Raw genomic sequence first — 19,632 nt, forward strand, 5'->3', positions numbered from 1 at the left:
CTTATTCAAACATTCTCTTAATTTAATACTAAAGTGAAATGCAAACTGGGAAGTTCCAAAATTGAGCAACACCCATTAAGCGTAACGCCACACTCGACCGAGATGATTGGAAGGCATGGAGTACGCACTAAGAAATAGAGTAGGAGATGGGAGGGCCCGGGGGCCTGGAGGGGAATGGGTGGTGAAATTCCGGAACCACCCCCACAGCATCGCCCACCCTCCAAATATAAGTAGTAGCCTTCCCGCCCCTCTCCGTAGTCTATGCCACGCGACCCAAATTGCCCGTCCTCCTTCATCCCCTAGTCTCTCCCTTCTGCTTCCCTTAAAGTACTTTCATGGGAAAGGCTTCTCTGGTCTTCGTTGCATTTCTTATCTCCTTCGCCTTAACGGTCGATGTTAGAATCACGGGGGTTTACCCTGGGGATCCTTGGCTGCAGAGTGCTCATGCTCCCTTCTGTGGAGGCACTGATGCCTCTGGCACTATGGGTCTGTACCTCCTCTGTCATGGACGCTTTTTCTTTATTAATGTGCCCTTCATTTCTGCTTAGTCACTAGAGTTTGTGGGTTTTGTGCAGGTGGAGCTTGCGAACACGGTGACATATACAGCCACGGGTATGGCGGCAACACGGAGGCGCTGAGCACGGCACTATTCGACTTTGGGCTGGGCTGCGGCTCGTGCTACGAGGTAAAGTGCGCAAATGACTCGCAACGGTGTTACTCTTGGAGCCTCTCCATATTCGTCGCGGCCACTAACTTCCGCTATGCTCTTCGGAACCACAGTAGCCGCAAGGCACCCTCAGCTGAAACAGGCGTTAAAACTGGCACTCAAACGCAGTATTGGTGGGGACAGTCATGGTCGTTTACGGTGACGGGCAATGACGGACGCACGTCCACCTCTTGCAACATCGTGCACTGGCAATTCAGTCAAACTTTCACTGCCCGGATCTTCGAGGTTTGATCCATACGATAAGGTCGTTAGTGTCGGTTTTTTTTTTTTATTCGATTGACTTTGCTGCTTTTTACTACTCTTTAGAAAAAGGCCCCCCCGGGGGGGGTTTGTGGGTTGACTTCGTTTCGTCAGGTTTTAGGAAGTGTGGGGGGCGGGAGAAAAATGCCCGGATGGCTGAGGTGGCTGCATCAGAAGTAGCCCGCAGCGAATTAGGCTTGTTTTTTTTTAAACCCCGGAATCAAGTGAGGGGTTTTGCACGATGTGTAAGCGAGAGCGCTTAGTCTGTTTCAATCACATATTCAGGTTGTTGCTTTTTCGCCTCTTTTCTGCTAGTTTGTGTTTTTCGGTATCTTCTTTGCCCAATTAAATGCACACAAAGGAATCTATTAGAGGAAAGCAGAACACGACACATATGGGATCTGTAATTCTTTTGTCTGAAAGTAAAAATGGCCCGCGAGTCGTAAAATGTGATATTTATCTACTCAATTTAAGCGTCGAATTATTCTGCAGTCCAAGTAGTTAAGGCTATTCTACGGGACCCCGGTAATTCTCCCTGAAACGGAAAGCAAGTTTCAAAATTCCAAAATTGCCCCTGCGAGTGGTTTGGGGATCCTTCTTTTTAAGTGAGGGTGCGGTGGAAGTGAAGAAGGGCGTGTGTCCAAAGAAGCACATGGAAGTGTGGAAGAGATATAAACAAAGTAGAGCAGTCAAGGGTAAAAAGTGAAAAGTCAGATGTAACAGAAAATTAACAGAGAGAGAGAGAGAGAGAGAGAGAGGGATTTATTTATTTCGTATTTCGTTTAGTTGCAGTAAATAATACATTTCATTGATTATTATATCCAAAAAATAATATGTGTCGTTTCTTTGATATACTCTTCTGGTCCTATTTATATGGTAGAGAGAGAATATTTTTTTGAGTCCTATTTATAAGTCACTTTATTAAATTTTCAGTATAAATATATTATTTTGTCTTTCATTTATTATAATGTAGGTAGTTATCTCTTTTGAAAAGTGTATGTATTAAATATAAATAAAGTCAAAAAATTGTTATATTTTAATAGAGAGTTAATGCATTTTAATGTTTTTTTTGTCTGTGTCAAATATGTTGAAAGTACCTTGTAAATAGGATCAGAGGATTACATTGTTTTTCTTTTTTTTTTTTTAAAAAAGAGAAAAATTGTTATATGTAGTACAATTCATTTGTGTTTTAAAAATCGCATATAACATTTATTGTAAATTTATGAAAACATATTTTTCTTAAAAAATATTTGATTAAATTTGATGCATAGTCTCGTTATAAAAATTAAATCGATCTACTACAACAATGCAAAAGACTTGGAGGAAACAAATATGACAGAATGTGAAGCCTTTTGTGCGTCTCCAGTGTTTTAGCAGGAGAACATTAAGAATTAAATAGGTCAAATCAAATCAAAGTATTATTCATAAATCATGGCTTTTTAATATAATTATTATATGCGTGCTTGTGCGTTCAATTATTATCCTTAGTTTGCATTCGGTCAAATAAGTTGCATTGGCCATAATACAATCTTTTGTGAATTTCATGTTATATATGAAATAGGTATATATAGAGATATAGATGCATAGTTGCAGGGATGCACAAGAATAAAACTAAATTTTCCAAAATCTGGTGCCAAAATTTTCCAATGATTCCTCAAAACAAAACAACGCATTAGAATATCTGTCAAGACCAAAAGTAATAGATTAAGGGAGTGTCTGACAACCTCTAAACTATGGTTTCATAAGCACTTTTTCGTAAAACAAAGCAAATTCCTCTACATATTTACTTCATAAATCGTAAAAGCACTTCTGAAACCATGATTTGATTTCTATCCAAACACCCCCTAAACTGATGAAGCTTTCAAGCACATTTCATAACAAGGAGGTGAGTTCTTTTATAAAGTGGAGGCCGAGAAGGAGTAGGACAAAATTGGCAGCGACTTTAAAATGAAAAAAGGGCGGGAAAACATTTCAGCAATCCCGATGAAGATCATAACAACTAATATTCAAACCTGAAGGTGGTCCCAGAAAGGGCTATCCTTGAGGTCAAGTAGACCAAGTAGCGACCCAAAATAGACATGTTTTGGGAAAGATAATTCCCAAATAGTTCCGGAGGAATTCTCAGGTGCTACCACTTAATCTTGATATACTACTATAATTTTATAATTATAATTATTTTTTAAAAAAATTAAATGTACAAGTAAATAAAATTTGTGGAATGAAGATGAAATCATTCGGAAATTGTTGTAATGCAAGTGTGAAAAAGAGAGAAGTACGAGTGGAGGGAGGTGGCAGCGACGTACGTACGTGATTGCGTGAGAAAAGTGGGGTGGTTTAGCCCACGGATGGAATAAAATTAGAAAGAATTATAATGAGATCCGAATAAGAAAAATAATTAAAAAACAAGTTTAAAAACTTGTCATTTTCACTATAAAACTTGTCATTATAAATTATTGAGATTGTTATTAAAATTTTTTAGTAATTATTTTGTATGGGACTTGATTGTAATTTCTCCGTAAAATTGTTTGACACGTGGCCATGTCATTGCTCAGCGCGCACACAACTCCCAAATAGTTCGGTGAAGCGCCGCTTACACGTAGCATCACAACAAATACGGTCTTGCCTCAAAATCTGGTTAGATCTTAATTCTTTCAACCCAAAACGTACTCCTGTCACTTTTAGGTTCTTTCAACCCAATATCTCTTTCTATAAATTTTATATTTTGTCCATTGAATTGTCTATACAAAATCTTTTTTTTGAGCTGAAAATTGTTTATACAAAATCAAAAGCGGATTGACTCCAACACTTTCCAAAGAGAGTAAAATTCCTTTCCTGATGTTTGAACGAAAAACAAAGAAATACGTAGAAACTGTTGGCGTTTAAAGAGAGCTGAAAGTAGCTTTGCCTCCGCTGCCCTGTCCTTTACACTTCCAAAATTCCATTTACACATTCAGTTGGAGTAAAATTTCTTATCCGCGTTAATTAAGAATTGTTGTGATATCACAATCACAAAAATTCCTGATCAAAATGTTGAAGGAAAACAATTAACCAACTGGATGCTGATTATTCCTTTTAAACATCAAGATATTTACATTTGGGAATGTTATGACAACAAATATATATACATATCATCTATTTAACACACATATATACTCCCACGGTCCATAATATTTGTCATTTTAACTAATTCATGAGAATCAAAAAGTGACAAGTAACTCATTAAACATGTCATAAATTAAAAGCTTTTTCCCCTTTTAAATTTTGTATGAAAAGTTATTTTTAAACATGTCCCAAGACTCATCCAAATCTTTTTACGGGAAATGATGTTTATAAGGAGAGAGAAGAATGAACTTTCATCAAAGTCATTGCATGGGAAATAATTTGAGGAGAGAGAGAATACAAAGAATTGACAAAATTAGAAATGAGTATTAATCATAGGGTAAGGGTAAGTATTAATTTTAAGGAGCTCATTGATAGATTAATCAAAAACACATCTAGCAAAGAATGCTTTTCTTCAGTCTGGATGCTTATTGACCAAATGAGGAAGAGGAAGAGGAAGCGGAACATAGAATTCCAATATGGCAATATGTACCGAGAGATGCTAACAAGGTTGCTGATAAGCTAGCAAAAGATGGCCTCGGTGGTACTCTTGCTTTCACGTTCATTGGTACGGTCCCAAATTCACCGAGGACCCTTGTGCAGAAGGATTGTATGGGATCTTTATCCCCTCTCATGTAGTTTGATTCTGTCATGGGTGCTGCCCTCTCTTGCTATCTGTGTGCGTGTGTGTGTAAGCAACTCAAAGATTTCAATCCTTCACAAACAGTATTGGTATTCACTCGCTACCTCCGTTCATCCCGGTTACTCAACCAACGGCCTACGCCTCTAGAATCAAGATGTATGGATATTGACAATCCATTAACGGCTCACATACTCTAAATTACTGCCTCTAATACCTCGGTATATATTAAGGGCAAAGGCATGCTAGAGTTTGAAAGGAGGATAGCGGGAAGCTTGCAATAAAATTGAACACAGGGAAAGGCGGTGACACCTGCCTATTAACATCATCTCAAATTCAAAACTGAACAGTATGCATCAAACTACCAGATTCAACGTGGCCCATGTAATTCAAACATGTTTTAGGTTAGATATCAAAACAATCCACGCATTAAATTGGTCAATAAGATGATAGATTGCGAACCAGTAACCCCGCCACCGCCAATATAATTGCCCCAGAGTGCATAAAGCGCAAAGGATGCACATTGGATTGCAGTTAATTCGAGGGCAATTGCTATGTAAGCCAACAGGCAAAAGCATGCGACTTTGACAGCAGGGAGCCAGGAAGAAGAAATGGAAAACAACTCACATATCAGCATGCGGACCTGCAATCATCTAGATTCGGTCAGTTATCAACATCTCAAACCCAAATAGACACTAAAATAAAGATTCTCTTGACAGTGTATCCATAACACTAGATAAATAATTCACAGATAAAAGACTGACATAACTTGGTGATAATTTCCCATTGGCTGAGTGTAGAATAATTTAATTAATTCCTCGAAGGCCACAAGGCCCTAAGGGTAAACCTAACAAACTTCGGCCAGAGAAAAACCTAACAAACATCTTGGTAAATCAATTGTTAAGGAAATTTAGTAAGAAAATCATATTTTCTACCATGTGAAATTTTATAGCGGAGAAAAAAAAGAACTTTTCAATGACTTGGTGAGACGGAAAATATCTTAATGAAAAGTGTGAAAATATGACTCCCACAATATATTCCTTGATCTCAATTCTCCAAAAGGCAAATTATCAAAGGAAGCCACCTTACTTGTTGGGCCTTTGCTGTCTAATATAAAGCATTCATTATCAAGGTTCTCATAGTGTTTTCTTTTCCTCCTCCAATTTTTGCTCATTCATTTTCATTTTTAAAGTATTCTCCCTAGCTGATACAAATTTATTCCCCCTCTTAAACATCATTTTCCCCAAGAACACAAGAACCTGTCATTGGTGGAAAATCAATTTTACATGAATTACATCTTAAGACGACAACAACATCATTTTAAACAGCTAATGGAGCGTATAGCAGAACAATGGATGAAAGGATACATGCTTACCAACCTCCTTCAGGGTATATTGAATTGTAGTGTACCTCAGCCCAGAAGCTCAAACAAATTACTGCACAATGCTCAGAATAATAAACAACTAAGAAAAGCCACCATTCTTGAAGCAAATAACTTTCTTTCATTTCCAAGGGGGAAAAAAAAGAAGGGAATTAATTAGTAGTGTCAAAAGTGAGAGCTTAGTCAACCTGTAATCACAAGATCCTTATTTGGAATGTAGGGCTAGGTTTATTGCAGGTTACAACTAGGAACCGAAAACAGTTACAACAAAGAAATATGCTTTCTATTTCAAGAGCATAAAGATATGGTATTAATCGATGTGAATTGCACAAAATTAACAAAATGTGATTAAGAGTCCATTAAAGATGAAGCATAACTATACCTCGCTTGGATCTTTCAAAATTAGGAAGAATTTCAATGCAGCATGTGTCCTTGAATGATGTTATGACACAAATTTTTACTCCATACTGCAACACATGCTAAAAGGAATTAGACAACACAACGATCATTTCAAGACAACAACTATCACGATGCAAAATAAGGCGGTCCTTGTAGATCGTTTCGGTTCCAATTCTAATGAATCTATGTTAACACTAAAGAGGATCTGCTAATATAGTATTTATGATAGAAAATAACCAGCCAGAAGCTGTAAAAGAATGCACAGAGATCATGCATAATAACCCTAAAAAGCTTATAGACAAGATGCTGAAACATACAGTATCTGCCGCAGCCTGCAAAGTAACATGATCTCCCCATTCACCATTTCTGATCCCATCAGCAAGATAATCAGAGCACGGAACAAATATTTCAAGAAAGAAACTGATACAATAAGCAAGGATGAGCAGAGAGGTACTTGGACATCTTCTCTAGATAGTCTCCATAAGCCATGGGAACATATCCCTCATATATCTCTGGATATAACTTCAACTGATCCATGAATATATATCCCATTAAAATTGCATAGAGAAGATTAACTTCACAGCAACTATTGTCATGAAATCACACCGATCGGTTATATGGACAATAATACAAAGCTATAATGAAATAGACGCAAACCTGATTCACAATTTGTTCTCGCACAAATTTATGGTGCTCAGCAGTTCGATAAATTTGATCTGATAGTGCACGAAACTGAAAAGGGGGGAAAATCTCATGTGACATCAATTGAGCTACATAGCACAAAGATCGCTACATAAGTTTGAAGCCTAAGAGGTATGTAAATGTATATTCAATGGTCAAGACAAAGCATAAAACACAAGCATTTTGTTGTCTTGTTGTGATTGGGCATGTAGACCATCTAATTATTGAAAAGTGTCTAATTTCTGAAGAAATAAGAAGCTAAACATGGCGATTCAAGGAGATGGAAATGCTATGAAGGTAAAGAACAAACCTGACAGTTTCCATCTCCTTCAACTTTAGACTCAACCAACTCGTACATCTGCAATCTATGAATGAGAAAAACATTCTCAGCATTTTGGGTCTAGCATAAGAAATTTAAGCAAGACTAAATGATACATAAGTAGAAAGTTCCAAACAGAAATTGGAAAGAAAAAGGTGGAAGGAAACCGCCATCAACCATGAAAACTAATAAGCAATACCTGTCCAGTAGCCTTTGATGATCTAATGTTGCTTCATCAACTGAAGGTATTTCTCCGTTGGTTCTTGGAACATGCTGCATGAAGGATCACAGACGCAGGATATGATAGAAGACTTGGAAAACATATCCAACACCCCCTTTCTTCTTTCCTCTTGTCCCCCCCCCCCAAAACACCCCCCCCCCCAAAAAAAAAAAAACAAGTTTCTCAGGTGACTAACACAAAACAGCAGAAGTGAGAATCGAGATTGTAGTCTAGCAATCAATGACAGTAGAAAATGTTAGCCAAACAGCATCATGAAATTGACAGATGACAACCTATATGCAGCTACAAAAAACCTAGAGCTTAGGCAATTAGCATCATTAGTTATTGATAACATATCAAAATTGTCGTTTGTCACCCAGACATGTGATTTGATGATAACAACTGAAGGCATAAATAAAAATAATTTTTTTTTAAAAAAAAAAACGTAAAGCCTTCCCCAGAAATGCATCAATGGAACTTGAGATGCAAAACTTACTGGAATTGGTATCATCTGATTCAATCGTTTCCCCACGTCTCCATCAGCACATTCATCCATATCCTCCAATGAATATAGCCATTCATTACCATAATATGAATTCTTTTCTGAGCTAGAACATGAACTAGAAGGTCCCTCATCATCCTCTTCTTGATCACTCTCCTGTCCTACAAATTTTGCATAAACTAAATACAAAACAATAGAGTAATGCAGAAAACTGAGCAGCTTAAGAAGACATTAAAGAAGGAATATTCAACATACCGGGGTCATAGTCACCTATAGGATGGCTGCGCCAGTCTTGGGAATAAGTAGATAGCTGTAGATTTTCCTCCAATTGATCTGAAGGTGTGGGAGCTTCTGTAACTGCGAGTTGTGACAGTTGTTGTTGAAGAGCATGTGCCATTAGCTCATCATATTCTACGTTGCTAAATTCAGTTTCATAGTTGTCTTCATTATAATAATGCCCATGATAGCAACTAACATTTTCCAGAGCAACAGCACCACAATAACCACAGGTAGAATACGGGCCTGCATCAAAAAGCTGCAGGCCCCATCGCACAACATCAGGATCTTGCTCATACGAAATCATCTCTCCGATAATAGCGTCCTAACTCAGAAAAAATTTGCCGGAAACAACAGTATCTAATCCCAACGGAATGCCAGAACTCGGCCAATTTTACAATACTTATGTAAAGAAAGAAACTCGCTTCACATAGTCATTTCAACAGCTCGCAATCCTGCAGAACAATAATAAACAGAATTATTTCCCATATTAATGACCAAAGATATGCCGAGAATAAGAAACCCAGTGCAAGTATAAACTTTAAGGATTTGGCGTTGAGTAAAAATAAAGTACGTTTTGGCCTCCCTGAAATCCTTGTTCACACATTTAGAAACTGTCAAGCTGACCTTTAATTCCAATAGGACAGCTCTACGTGAACTCCTTTTTCAGACCAAAGAAAAGTGAAGATTCATTAAAAGACAAAAAATCAATCCTTCACTTAGTTCGGGCATGATATCGCACTGGACAACAACGAATGAGAAGTGAGAACAGTGACCAGAGAGGAATTTTAAACTCACAAAGCATCTCCCTCAGTGGCCACACCATCCACTTAATCTTTTCCATATATAAACAAGGATACGAGCACGCTCTTGACTTTATAACAGTACAACATGGAAACTGACCTTTGTTGACTGCAAAAAAGATGAGCTGAGAATTTCAAACAATCATTATAACACTCCAACAATGTTAGCGACTTAAGGTAAGAGCTCGTAGTAGAAACCAGAAAAAGCTGAAGTTTAGGACATCAGACATTAAAGTCCAATATAATTTGCTAGCAAGCAGCGGTAAGAGTTCCTTCGAATGCGTACGATATCAAGGCACAACGATAAAAGAACAAAGAAAAAAAATCATCGGACATCCGAGAAACGGAAATGAGGAGCAACGTTTCTAGCAGGCGTTCTTCAGATGGCAACGAAGATTTAAAGGAGAATGAAGATACAGAGTAGTAGCAGAGGTTCCTGGAATTCGATACCTCACCGAATAGCTTTTGTTCCATTATTCGCAATGATTCAGTAGACAACCAGCGCATCTCATAGTTACAAACAGTTGCTCAATCTGAACAAACTTGAAGCAAAGAATAATGAATTCAATATGCGAAGCACTGGAAAAGAGAAAAAAGAAATGAGAGACAGTGATGCAAAGCTTCCTACACATTTGGGTGAAATCGGAGAATATGCAGGCTCTGCAGCATTCGTCCAAACAGGAAAACGAAACAAGTTCCGATCCGAAAAGAGCCATAAATAAAAGCCGATTGAATTTTACAAATATGATTAGATTAAGACATTTATAATTATGAGATAGTAAAGAAAATGGGGCGCGGGAAGAAGGGCGGGTAAGACGCCAGAGAATGAGAAGACGAGGAAATGGAGAGGGAGTATCTTACTATCTTTTCAAGGGAAGGGCTCCAGAAAATGCCAAGATGGTGAGGGGACAGATATCACGAGGTTTGTTCAGTGTTTCAGAAAGCGAATCTTTGAAGGGCGAAGAATGTGACTGATGATGATGTGAGAGAGTTTCTCTGCTTCCTCCTCCTTCTTTCTCTCACTGTTTTTTTTTTTTTTTTTTAAAGACAAACTTTGACTGTCTGGGATTAATTAGCCATTAGTACTCATTAGTGGAGGGGGCAGGGCTGCAGTGGGGGCGGACGTGAAATTTTGGCCTTACTCGAAAGTCGAAACTTGATTGATTAGCTGCTTAATAAATTAGCTTAAAATAAGCACTTTTATGAGTATTTTATAAAACAAAATTCGTTATAGTAGCAAGGTTTTCTTTTACTAGGCCCACGTCTTAATCTTATCGTTACAATACGCAGTCCATGTAATACTTTTTTTTTTAGAGACAGAGTCCATGAAATAATCTCACTGTAACAATACGTAGCAACTTTCTTTTTCAGACATAGATATCCTTCTAATAGAGACAATTCTGTTTAAAACATTATTAGACACTAAATATGAGTATCTCTCTTTACAAAGACTCGAATCTTAATTGATTATATTGCAAAAACTAACTCTTTTTACTATAGCTGACTTTCATTGCTCGCAACTTTTTTCATCAATCGTAGCGTAAATTCGTTTGTATGATTAGGATGTCTTGTTGGCACAGATTATTTGGATATATTGTTCAGCGATTTGTTTTTTCTTGGATTTGTACGTACATATATTGGGTAAGATTCCGTTCAAAGGTTTTGGATTTTTGCCCCGAGGGGGTCCCATATATTCTTTGTTCTGCGATTGCTTGCTACTATTTTTTTTATTTTTTATTTTTACCATTTTGGCCGTTGCTACTTTACTGCTATCGGAGAAATTCTTATATGCTTTGAGAATGACACATCATATGAATTCTGATTAATCAGAAACTAACACCTAATTTAATAAATAGGAATATTCTTCTAAATGTTACTTCCTTTTATTTTTTTAAAAGAAATACTCTTACAAAATCGAAGAAAAAATTATAGATCTAAACAACGTAAATCTCAATTGGTAAAATTTAAGCACGCACGAGGGGGTCAATGAATTCAAAGCGCATACATCCTCCTTGGCTCAAATGTTTCCCTTATGTTTTGAAAGGAATGTTGGCTTTCTAAATCACAGTCGAAGATCAGGTTTTAGTGTTTAAGCATGAATGCATAACGAGATTGTGAAACTATGGCAGACAAGGAATCCCTGATGAATAAATCCGGAATCCAATTTTATTTCTTTGAAAAAGGCAGAAACTTTTAGCGGGTTTATGAGCAATCTTAAAATATGGGTCGGATCGAAAAAAGGTTGGGCATTAGCAAATCTGGGGTGGTTCTTTTAGATCGTTGCTTCCCACCAAATGCTTAGAAAATTCACTAGTACGAGGTTTGATGGTTTAGTGGACGTCATTTTCACAGGTCCTGTCAAAATAAAAACAACAGCTCTAGAGATGGCGTCTCTTACACACAAAAAACAAAAGGGAGTTCCTTCTGTTACCCTCGACAGAGTGGCTGCATGGTTAGGAGAGGTGACAAAATTTCATCTCAAAAGTTTAATCTTTGCGTACACAGCAGAGATTACCGGGACGGGGAAAAAAAAGAAACGTGATTCTGTCTCGCACCTTGAATGGATGTCAAGGAACTTGCCAGACGTCCATAGATGTTCAGCCAGTCTCTGAAAGATGTTAGCCATGCTCCTGAAATGTATTGTCTCTAAATGACAATGACCGTAAATTGGCATTAGAAGGCCAAAGACACTGGAAATAACGGATAGGCCGAAGATATTCCAAAACCAAGCACACAGGGAAAGGAGGAAAGACAGGCCTATATATGTTTTAGATAGCATTCCGTATATCTGAAATGCTCGTCTTATCTCCAGAGCATATCACCCATGAATTTTAGAGCCGGGACACCCCTTATCTCCATATCCACTAACGGTACCTCGTATAATCTCAAACCAGCGAGCTCTGAATCATCATGGATACGTTCAATGGCACGCATTTGATCCTGCAGGAACAGAAAAGTCAATGAAGCGCTAAAGTTTTATTTAGCATCTAGCTTTTTAATATTTTGGCTGTTATCAAAGGATAATCATTATCTTAGAGGGAATAATTCTGTGGAAAACTATCGACACATTTAGATTATAAAGCTACAGAATTCTATCTACGATTCACAAATTAGCCGTGCCAGGATTTTCCACCTGTACCCACACACACTTCATATCAACCTCACTAACCCATCAAGAGTCAGAGGACTCAGTTTATGCATCCTGTCTTCTGTTCCTCTAATTTATGCAATTTCGTCCGTCACTGCTTAGATTCTGGTTCCCAAGCCGGGATGAAAAGCCTTTAATGTCCTATTAAACCTGGGAAATTCCATATAGCAACTTCCACAAAGTTCACTCCTAAAAAACCAAGCCAGTGATAAACTACCTAGGTATTCTGATCTACTATAGAAGAAATTATATTTTCTTATACATGCGACCATAATCAGATGCAGAAACATGAATAATCCTTGATTACCTTCCTTTTCATTGAACAAAACTTGCAGTCCGATGAAGAAGGCAAGACTTGATTAATGATAAGCCTTTGAACTGGAACTCTTTCCTTCTTCAAAGATGCGTGTAACCTTGAGGATTCACGGATTGCCATAACCTTCAAGAGAAATAATCACAATAAGATTGTAGCAGAAGTTGAAGATAGACACAAGTAACAACGAAGTTTGAAAAGAGATAGTAAACTAGTAAAGTGAATAAGAAGCTGACACAGAACAGCGTTATAGAGTATAATCTCTATTGACGACAAGCAAAGAAGCCATTACTAATGGTGTTTTAGGAATTATATATAACAGAGCCCACGATGGTTCGGACAGAAGATTCAAAAGAATTGTAAAGGACCAGAGATAGCAAAGTCTTAGCTCATGATGCTAAAGTAGGAGCGAAGGGCAGCATCAAACAAACGGGCTTCAACCAAAACTATAATGTATAGAATTTAAATTGTGAATGCGTTAAGTATTAGAAAGCACAATAAATTAATGAAACCGGCACATTGCATGCAATATGTTTGTTGCCTTTATTTCTGAATTCTCATACCTAGACCCTGACTTTGACAACATTTTAAGATTCATGTTTGTTTATTGTTTAAGCATCTATGATTAACAACTTAAAAGAACTTCTATGGTGGTTGCTCAGCCCTGTTAGGCTTAATGAAATAAGGCCCCTAGATGTTGTTGGAATTCCAGTTCCCACTGCTAGTAATCTTGCAAAGCAGCAGCTCAGCATTACCGTAGGAATCGTTACTATTATGAATTCAGTGGTGTCTGAATCCCGGAAAAGCTCCCTTACTTTCGCCATCTGTTGCTTGAGTTTCTCTAGCTTGTCTGGCTGCAGGTACAAATTCAGAATACTTATATTCCAACAAGAGAAAGAGGCCTTTTAAAAATACTTTTAAAGCTTACAGCATCAGTTCCAGCTTCTTCTTTCCCAAACAAAGATTTGAACGCCGAAGACAATTTTTTCTTCAACTGGATAACATAATTAGTATCTTAGTAAAATTAGTGAAACTCATTTATAAATAAGCAAGCTATGGAACATTAAACTTAGAAAGTATTCAAGTTTAAGATTCATACCTTCATCACTTTGCCAATAGATCCATCCAGGAAGTCAGGTAATGACAGTAGCCGAAGTGTATGACCCTAATAACCAAATAATTAATTATGAATATCGATTTTCTCCATATAAATACTAAGTACATTATGCATGAACCGATAAATGTTACAGACCGTAGGTGCTGTATCAAATACAATCCGAGTGAACCTATCATATTCTGATGACTCAAGGAAATGCATCACCTGGATTAAAGTAGCATAATTAAGAAATATCAGTACATAACCTTCTAAATAATTGATATTTAAAAAGGAATGGAATACCTTGGAAATTGCTACGATTTCATCTGTGCCGGGTGGAAGAGTATGCAGCAGCTCTTCCAGTTTCAGGTCCCCTAGCTATGACAATTTTCATCAACCAATAAATTAGTAATATTAAACTAACATTTAACAAAGCAGATTTGAACAGCAAAGGAGTCAAGTAGATTCAAAAGGCACTATAGTTTCTTTGTCATGTCATTGGCGAGACAATGCAGATTTCACGACTAGAGCCAAGAATAAAGCTCCTGAGTCTAACTATGGAATCTTAAGCTGTAACTAAGAGAGATGAACTAAAAGTAAAAGAAAGCAGACTTCATTAATATAAGCATCCAAAATCATTAATTGGATATTTAATTATCATCACCATTATTTTCTAAATATATAAATATAGCAAGATATAAGCTTCATGTTTGTAACTAAATGTTATAGGCTTCAGGTTTCAACAGTTAAGAGCATGAAAGCAATAACAAGAGATTGGGTCTCTAACAGGGCTCAGAAACAACTATATCATAGAGCTTGAATAACTTGAGAACGAAGGAATACTCATAATTAACACTGTAACAGCAGATACCACCTGGTTAGCAATCATTCCAAGTCCCATACTTTCCATCACATTCTTCAGACCTCCACTATCAACATTTTGATTGGCTGCATGGAACTCTTCCATAGATTTCTCAGGGTTTATCTGTCATACATGAAAGGTTAAAAATGGAACATATGACTTATGAAGTTTTGCAATGGACCAATCAAAGCAACACCAATTTGGTGCATGAGAAGTTCAATCATTGAATACCTCGAGTGCATATAATCGTGAATCCACTCCTTCAACAGGAACAAGCCTGCCACCAGTCAAATCCTAATGGAACTGTAGCGTTATATCACTGAAGTTTTGTCAAGATTCTACAGTGCACTACAATAAAGTGTATAAGCTCCATAAAATCTATGAAAACTGTAAGCACCTGGCCAAAAGAGTCGCTTAAGGAATGAGCAGGGTCAGTTGAAACCACGATAGTAGGATGTCCATGATTTGCAAATTTGACAGCAAGGGAGGCAGCACAGCTGTTTTACCAACACCCCCCTTTCCCCCAAGCATGTAATATTTCCGCTGGTTTCCCGTCATCATGCCATCAAATCCATGAGCAATTTCTGTAGCAGTTCCCAGAAATCTCACTGCAGGAAGGAATTGAGTTCAATTGCATTTTGGTTCCCAGTAAAATAAGTATCTAAATGAAAGATGAATAAACCCCTTTCACAAGTAAAACAACGTCTGATGCTGTGAAATGCAGCTTCCTTCGAACTACATATCTCCCCTATGCCCGTTTAGCGAGTACTATCACCTCTATGATCAAACATACAATCAAATTCAAGGCCTGCTGCGTCAATTCCATTTCATGTATTAATAAGTTGGTCAGCGCAAAGTGCAAATCATTACCATTCAGGGTGAAATTTCTCATTTTCTAATGCTATCATGCGAAGCATTGTAAACTAGACACCAGATAGTAAACTGTTTGCTGCAAAAAAACTACGTGATATTGAATTTGCTATGCTGTGACCGATGCTTTGAGCTAAGTTCCTTTAAAGTTTAAGCATAGTTTTCTTATGGTCTTTTTTAATTTGGCCAAGTTGTGTTCTGATTCTACATTTCTCCCTCCAGTTATTTCCTTCACGTCTTCTTATGATTTTTATTATTAACTCACTTGATCACAGCATCACACATAAGTAGAACAGGTCAGGAAACAATCAATGAAGTAAGCTCCCGCTGTCATGAATGGAGAGCGAAAAGAATGAAATACCTCGAGACGAAGTGATGAATGACACGTCTTGTAACGAGGACGACGCAAGGTAAAAGCTTCTGCAGTAAAGAGGGAGTGCTTTTGGGTCCTCGATATATAACGAAGTAGAGCCGCCATTGCCGAGCAGTTTCCCGACGGCGTAAGGGATGGCACCCCACTAGGGAACTAGAAAGAGCGAGGGGCCAGCTGCGGAAACTACGCTTCCTATGCGCGAGGAAAAACAAAAGAAATTAAACCATGAGTTTTACTTTTTTTTAAATACTCCTCCGGATCCTTACTATATAACCTAATTAATGAATTGGTTTTGATTCTAAATATCAAAAATCATTTTTCATATTTATCAATTTTCTTTAAATTACTTCTATAAATATTCCCTCAACCATAATCAAGTAGAAGAGGAAAAAGGGGTATTAAAAAGATATTATAGTATTTTAGGAAAACATGTCACATTTCTTATAATTAACTAATTTACTTAACTCCTTAATCTAATCAAATTAGTTAAATGGGTCTTATATTAAGGATCGAAAGAATATATACAACTAAATTTGGGAAATGCAAGTTTTTGTTTTTTTGCAGGGAAATTTGGAAAATGCGAGTTGAAGGAAAGAATAACCATAGCGGGAGTTAAGCCATACAGAAGTTAAAAAGAAAAAAGCCATATTAGTAGTCATTTTAGTTGGGATTTTTTTTTGCTATTAAAAAAAAATTCCTATGGTCGCTAAAAGGATGAGCCGGTGAAGATTCTTGGGCCCAACTTAGTGGTCCATTATGTAATTGAACCGCAAATGGCCCTAAACAATTAAGGGAAAATTGCTGCTTTTCGCTTCCATCACTTTTTTTGGCTCCCAACCTAAAATCAATTGTCTTCACGCTTTGAGACCTAATGTTGATGATTTATGCCGGCAAATTGACATGTGGTTCTCTCCGTCACTCTGACTTTCTTATATTACAATCTTGCATGCATCATTACAACTTCCTCTCCAAGTCAGAAACATCCGACGAAAATTAACCAAACAAAACTAATCTTAAGAAGGCGGCAAAGGGAACATTGTAGTATCTTATTTCTTTACCTAACTGTCAATCGGAGAGCTTTCTCAATGAACAAAAGTCGGATATTCCGCAAATCGGAACGGAGTCACCACATTCTTTAACACCAGTATTCAAAGGACACCTTTTTAAAGCAGACTGAGCTTCTTCCATAAGCTTCTCTTGGTTATTGTGAATTGGTCGTTGCCATAGAAAATAAGAGCCAACTTTGCGGGTCGGTGCAAAAAATTTATCATCCTGCACGAGCAATTGCATGGGCACCAGCTTTATATATGCCAACAAAGATCATTTTCCCCCCTTTTTTGGTTATATGTCATTTTACTGAAAATTGCTCCCCAAAAAAAAAAAAAAGGTTTACTGCTCCTCGATAATCAGAATCTGTTCTCGGTTCTTTTTCTTATGCTTCTGCAAGAATGACCCGTCCATCGCAGACCCATATGTGTCACTAGTTCCCAATTTCAATGAGGAAACCGCCCACCTTTGCCTCCTGGGGAAAAAGGTGGTTAGAATTTAGAAATATAAGAAATAGAATATACAAAACATAAGCTCAGAGATGAGGAATATTGCAAGCAAAGCCAAAGGGTGACTTTTTTGTGGTGCATGATGCCCCACTCCCACCAGCAGCCCCACCCAGAAAGAAGGTGGTTATTATCCGAGTGCCTGAACCAGCCCAATGAGCATCTTCTCTGAAAGCTACCTCTCATCCTCCCGAACAATCCACCACAACTTCAACTTCAACATCTGCCGCCCTCTCTTCACCCCTTTCTTTGCCCCAAGCTTGTGTTATCCTCCCACCAACACTCTCATGAATGTAATAGCCCTCCTATTTCCTGCTGTTTCAATGTTTCTTCCAGTAGTTGCACTGTGTTCAAGCTTGGGTACATCCAAGACCCTTCCATGGCCAGCCAAGTAGAATCCTCTCTTCACTCCCCCTCTGAGATTGTAAGTCTACTATACTTTTTCTATCAGGAATAGTGGGGTTTTTTCTTTTGGGCGTCTTTAATCTGTATCACAGCATGTCAGTTATGAGATTACCAGGATTAAGTAAGTAGTGGTTGATTGTCTCTTCCTTTGGTTTCAGAAAAAGAAGAAAAACTCAATGGTCAGCAGAAAAGGGAGGAACTTGAAAGAGAGGTATTATGAATTCTGATATTATGCACACAAAGCACAATTCTGCTGCCCACTTAATCTTTTTGAGAATATTGAATGAAAGTACTGTAATTGCCTTGGAAGAATGATCGATAAACTCCTAAATTTGGCTCATATTCATGTCGATTGCCGACGAGATAATAAGCATATTTGTCAATGGGTCCGAGCATTACAAACTGCCTGAAATAGAATCATTGCATCCTAGATTGCTCGCCTGAATTTTGCCTGATCTGGACATAAGAGAACATTTGAAATACATATGTGTTCATCCGCTTGTTTGCGTTAATTTCACCGTTGGCAGCTGGCTCAAAGCTACGTGTACTATTTTGTTTGTCCATTTAAAAGAACATTATAGAACATAGGTGATTTTTACGGTCTAAAAGGGTGTTTGGATAGAAACCAAACCATGGTTTCAAAAGTGCTTTTACGGTTTATGAAGTAAATATATAAAGGAATTTGTCTCGTTTGAGAAAAAGTGTTTTGAAACTATAGTTGCCAAAACACTCTCTAAATAATTCAAGTTATCTTTGGTTTATTCAATCACAATGGGAAGTATAAACTGCCACCCGCCGTTTAAAAAGTTAGGCCTGTTAAAGTTTTCTCATCACGAGTATGTAGTACAAAGTACAACAGTTGGAACTACAAATTTCATACAATTGCCGATAAGGGTGGTGGGTAATAAATGAGGACCGTGCCTTTTAGGGGCTCTGCTTTCGATAGGATAATTTATGACCATGCATATTCTACCGGAAATATCGATATGTACATGTACATGATAGAGGATTATGTGATGACTTTTTAATGTAACGATTAGGTCTCTATGCTTCAAAGGTTGTTGGATCAAGAAGAAAAGGTTCATGAGATTTTGGAGATGGTTTATAATCGGCCGAATGGTGCAGCCATATCGATTCCAAATTTTCTTCCTCCCAAGGTAATATAATACCCACTTGATTTTTTTCTTCCTTGTTATTTTAACAAATGGTTAATTATTTTATATTATCCATGTCATTTGAGTAGACGAAAGAGCTTTTAACAGAACGTTGTGGTGGAGGGTGAGATAGCGCGACTGGAATCCCAGATAAGACAACTTCAAGCTGGTTTGAGATTGGAACAAGAAGTGAATAAAGAGTCAAAACCAAAATATGGAATCAGGACAAGCTGAACAATTCAGAAGGTCCTTTGTCAACGGCACCAATTCCGATTCCTATGCCAAGTCCTGTTCACAGAAGTGTTCATGAAAGGATGGCATTTGAGACAAAGGCACTACACTTCATAAGCAAGGCTATAAAGGGCGATTATCATCTCAATGATTTCGCTGTCAACGACAAATCTGGGTCCTTGAAGAGCTCTGTTGAGCAGAAAGAAAACAATTTTCATGAGGATATGAAATTTCAAGATAGGCATCCAAAAAAAGGTGGGGCGACATTGAAGCCTAATTCTTCACCTTTTCGAGACCCTCGTCATCCATCACCTAAGGTACTTAAGCATGCTCGTTACTT

The 19,632-nt window shown here is 37.6% G+C and overlaps 3 protein-coding genes and 3 long non-coding RNA genes across 12 annotated transcripts; 3 read left to right on the forward strand and 3 right to left on the reverse strand.

The window, feature by feature from the left end:
- Positions 1-335: 335 nt before the first annotated feature.
- LOC114716163 (expansin-A4-like) lies at positions 336-958 on the forward strand. Its single transcript, XM_028901095.1, has 2 exons — positions 336-486; positions 576-958. The coding sequence occupies exons 1-2, from the start codon at positions 336-338 to the stop codon at positions 956-958; spliced, it is 534 nt and encodes a 177-aa protein (XP_028756928.1).
- Positions 959-4,972: 4,014 nt separating this feature from the next.
- On the reverse strand, positions 4,973-10,112 carry LOC114716167 (OTU domain-containing protein DDB_G0284757). 6 transcript variants are annotated; one of them, XM_028901098.1, is made up of 12 exons: positions 9,916-10,112; positions 9,738-9,829; positions 8,464-8,939; positions 8,203-8,369; positions 7,686-7,759; positions 7,478-7,532; positions 7,144-7,218; positions 6,941-7,014; positions 6,804-6,852; positions 6,470-6,554; positions 6,086-6,142; positions 4,973-5,349 (listed from the first exon to the last, which is right to left on the reverse strand). In XM_028901098.1, the coding sequence occupies exons 3-12, from the start codon at positions 8,789-8,791 to the stop codon at positions 5,330-5,332; spliced, it is 984 nt and encodes a 327-aa protein (XP_028756931.1). In that variant the 5' UTR covers positions 8,792-8,939; positions 9,738-9,829; positions 9,916-10,112; the 3' UTR covers positions 4,973-5,329. The 6 variants fall into 6 exon arrangements, with proteins under 6 accessions (XP_028756931.1, XP_028756936.1, XP_028756937.1 ...); XM_028901103.1 differs by having other exon boundaries at positions 6,082-6,142; XM_028901104.1 differs by having other exon boundaries at positions 4,973-5,359; positions 6,082-6,142.
- LOC114716171 (uncharacterized) lies at positions 5,130-17,666 on the forward strand. The gene is made up of 3 exons (XR_003737599.1): positions 5,130-5,204; positions 6,314-6,324; positions 17,654-17,666. It is a non-coding gene; the product is annotated as an uncharacterized LOC114716171 (long non-coding RNA).
- On the reverse strand, positions 11,537-11,866 carry LOC114716172 (uncharacterized). Its single transcript, XR_003737600.1, has 2 exons — positions 11,719-11,866; positions 11,537-11,642 (listed from the first exon to the last, which is right to left on the reverse strand). It is a non-coding gene; the product is annotated as an uncharacterized LOC114716172 (long non-coding RNA).
- LOC114716169 (ATPase ARSA1-like) lies at positions 11,872-15,190 on the reverse strand. Of its 2 annotated transcripts, none has more exons than XM_028901120.1 (10): positions 15,104-15,190; positions 14,938-15,009; positions 14,719-14,829; positions 14,148-14,222; positions 14,001-14,069; positions 13,848-13,913; positions 13,677-13,742; positions 13,504-13,602; positions 12,743-12,874; positions 11,872-12,227 (listed from the first exon to the last, which is right to left on the reverse strand). In XM_028901120.1, the coding sequence occupies exons 3-10, from the start codon at positions 14,809-14,811 to the stop codon at positions 12,090-12,092; spliced, it is 738 nt and encodes a 245-aa protein (XP_028756953.1). In that variant the 5' UTR covers positions 14,812-14,829; positions 14,938-15,009; positions 15,104-15,190; the 3' UTR covers positions 11,872-12,089. The 2 variants fall into 2 exon arrangements, with proteins under 2 accessions (XP_028756953.1, XP_028756955.1); XM_028901122.1 differs by having other exon boundaries at positions 14,938-15,000; positions 15,104-15,146.
- Positions 17,667-18,077: 411 nt separating the features above from the next.
- LOC114716155 (uncharacterized) lies at positions 18,078-19,172 on the forward strand. Its single transcript, XR_003737593.1, has 3 exons — positions 18,078-18,118; positions 18,948-19,064; positions 19,151-19,172. It is a non-coding gene; the product is annotated as an uncharacterized LOC114716155 (long non-coding RNA).
- Positions 19,173-19,632: the final 460 nt, after the last annotated feature.

Source organism: Neltuma alba, unplaced genomic scaffold, assembly GCF_004799145.2.
Source record: "Neltuma alba isolate B1F8T4 unplaced genomic scaffold, ASM479914v2 tig00011646_pilon, whole genome shotgun sequence".
Classification (NCBI taxonomy): domain Eukaryota; kingdom Viridiplantae; phylum Streptophyta; class Magnoliopsida; order Fabales; family Fabaceae; genus Neltuma; species Neltuma alba.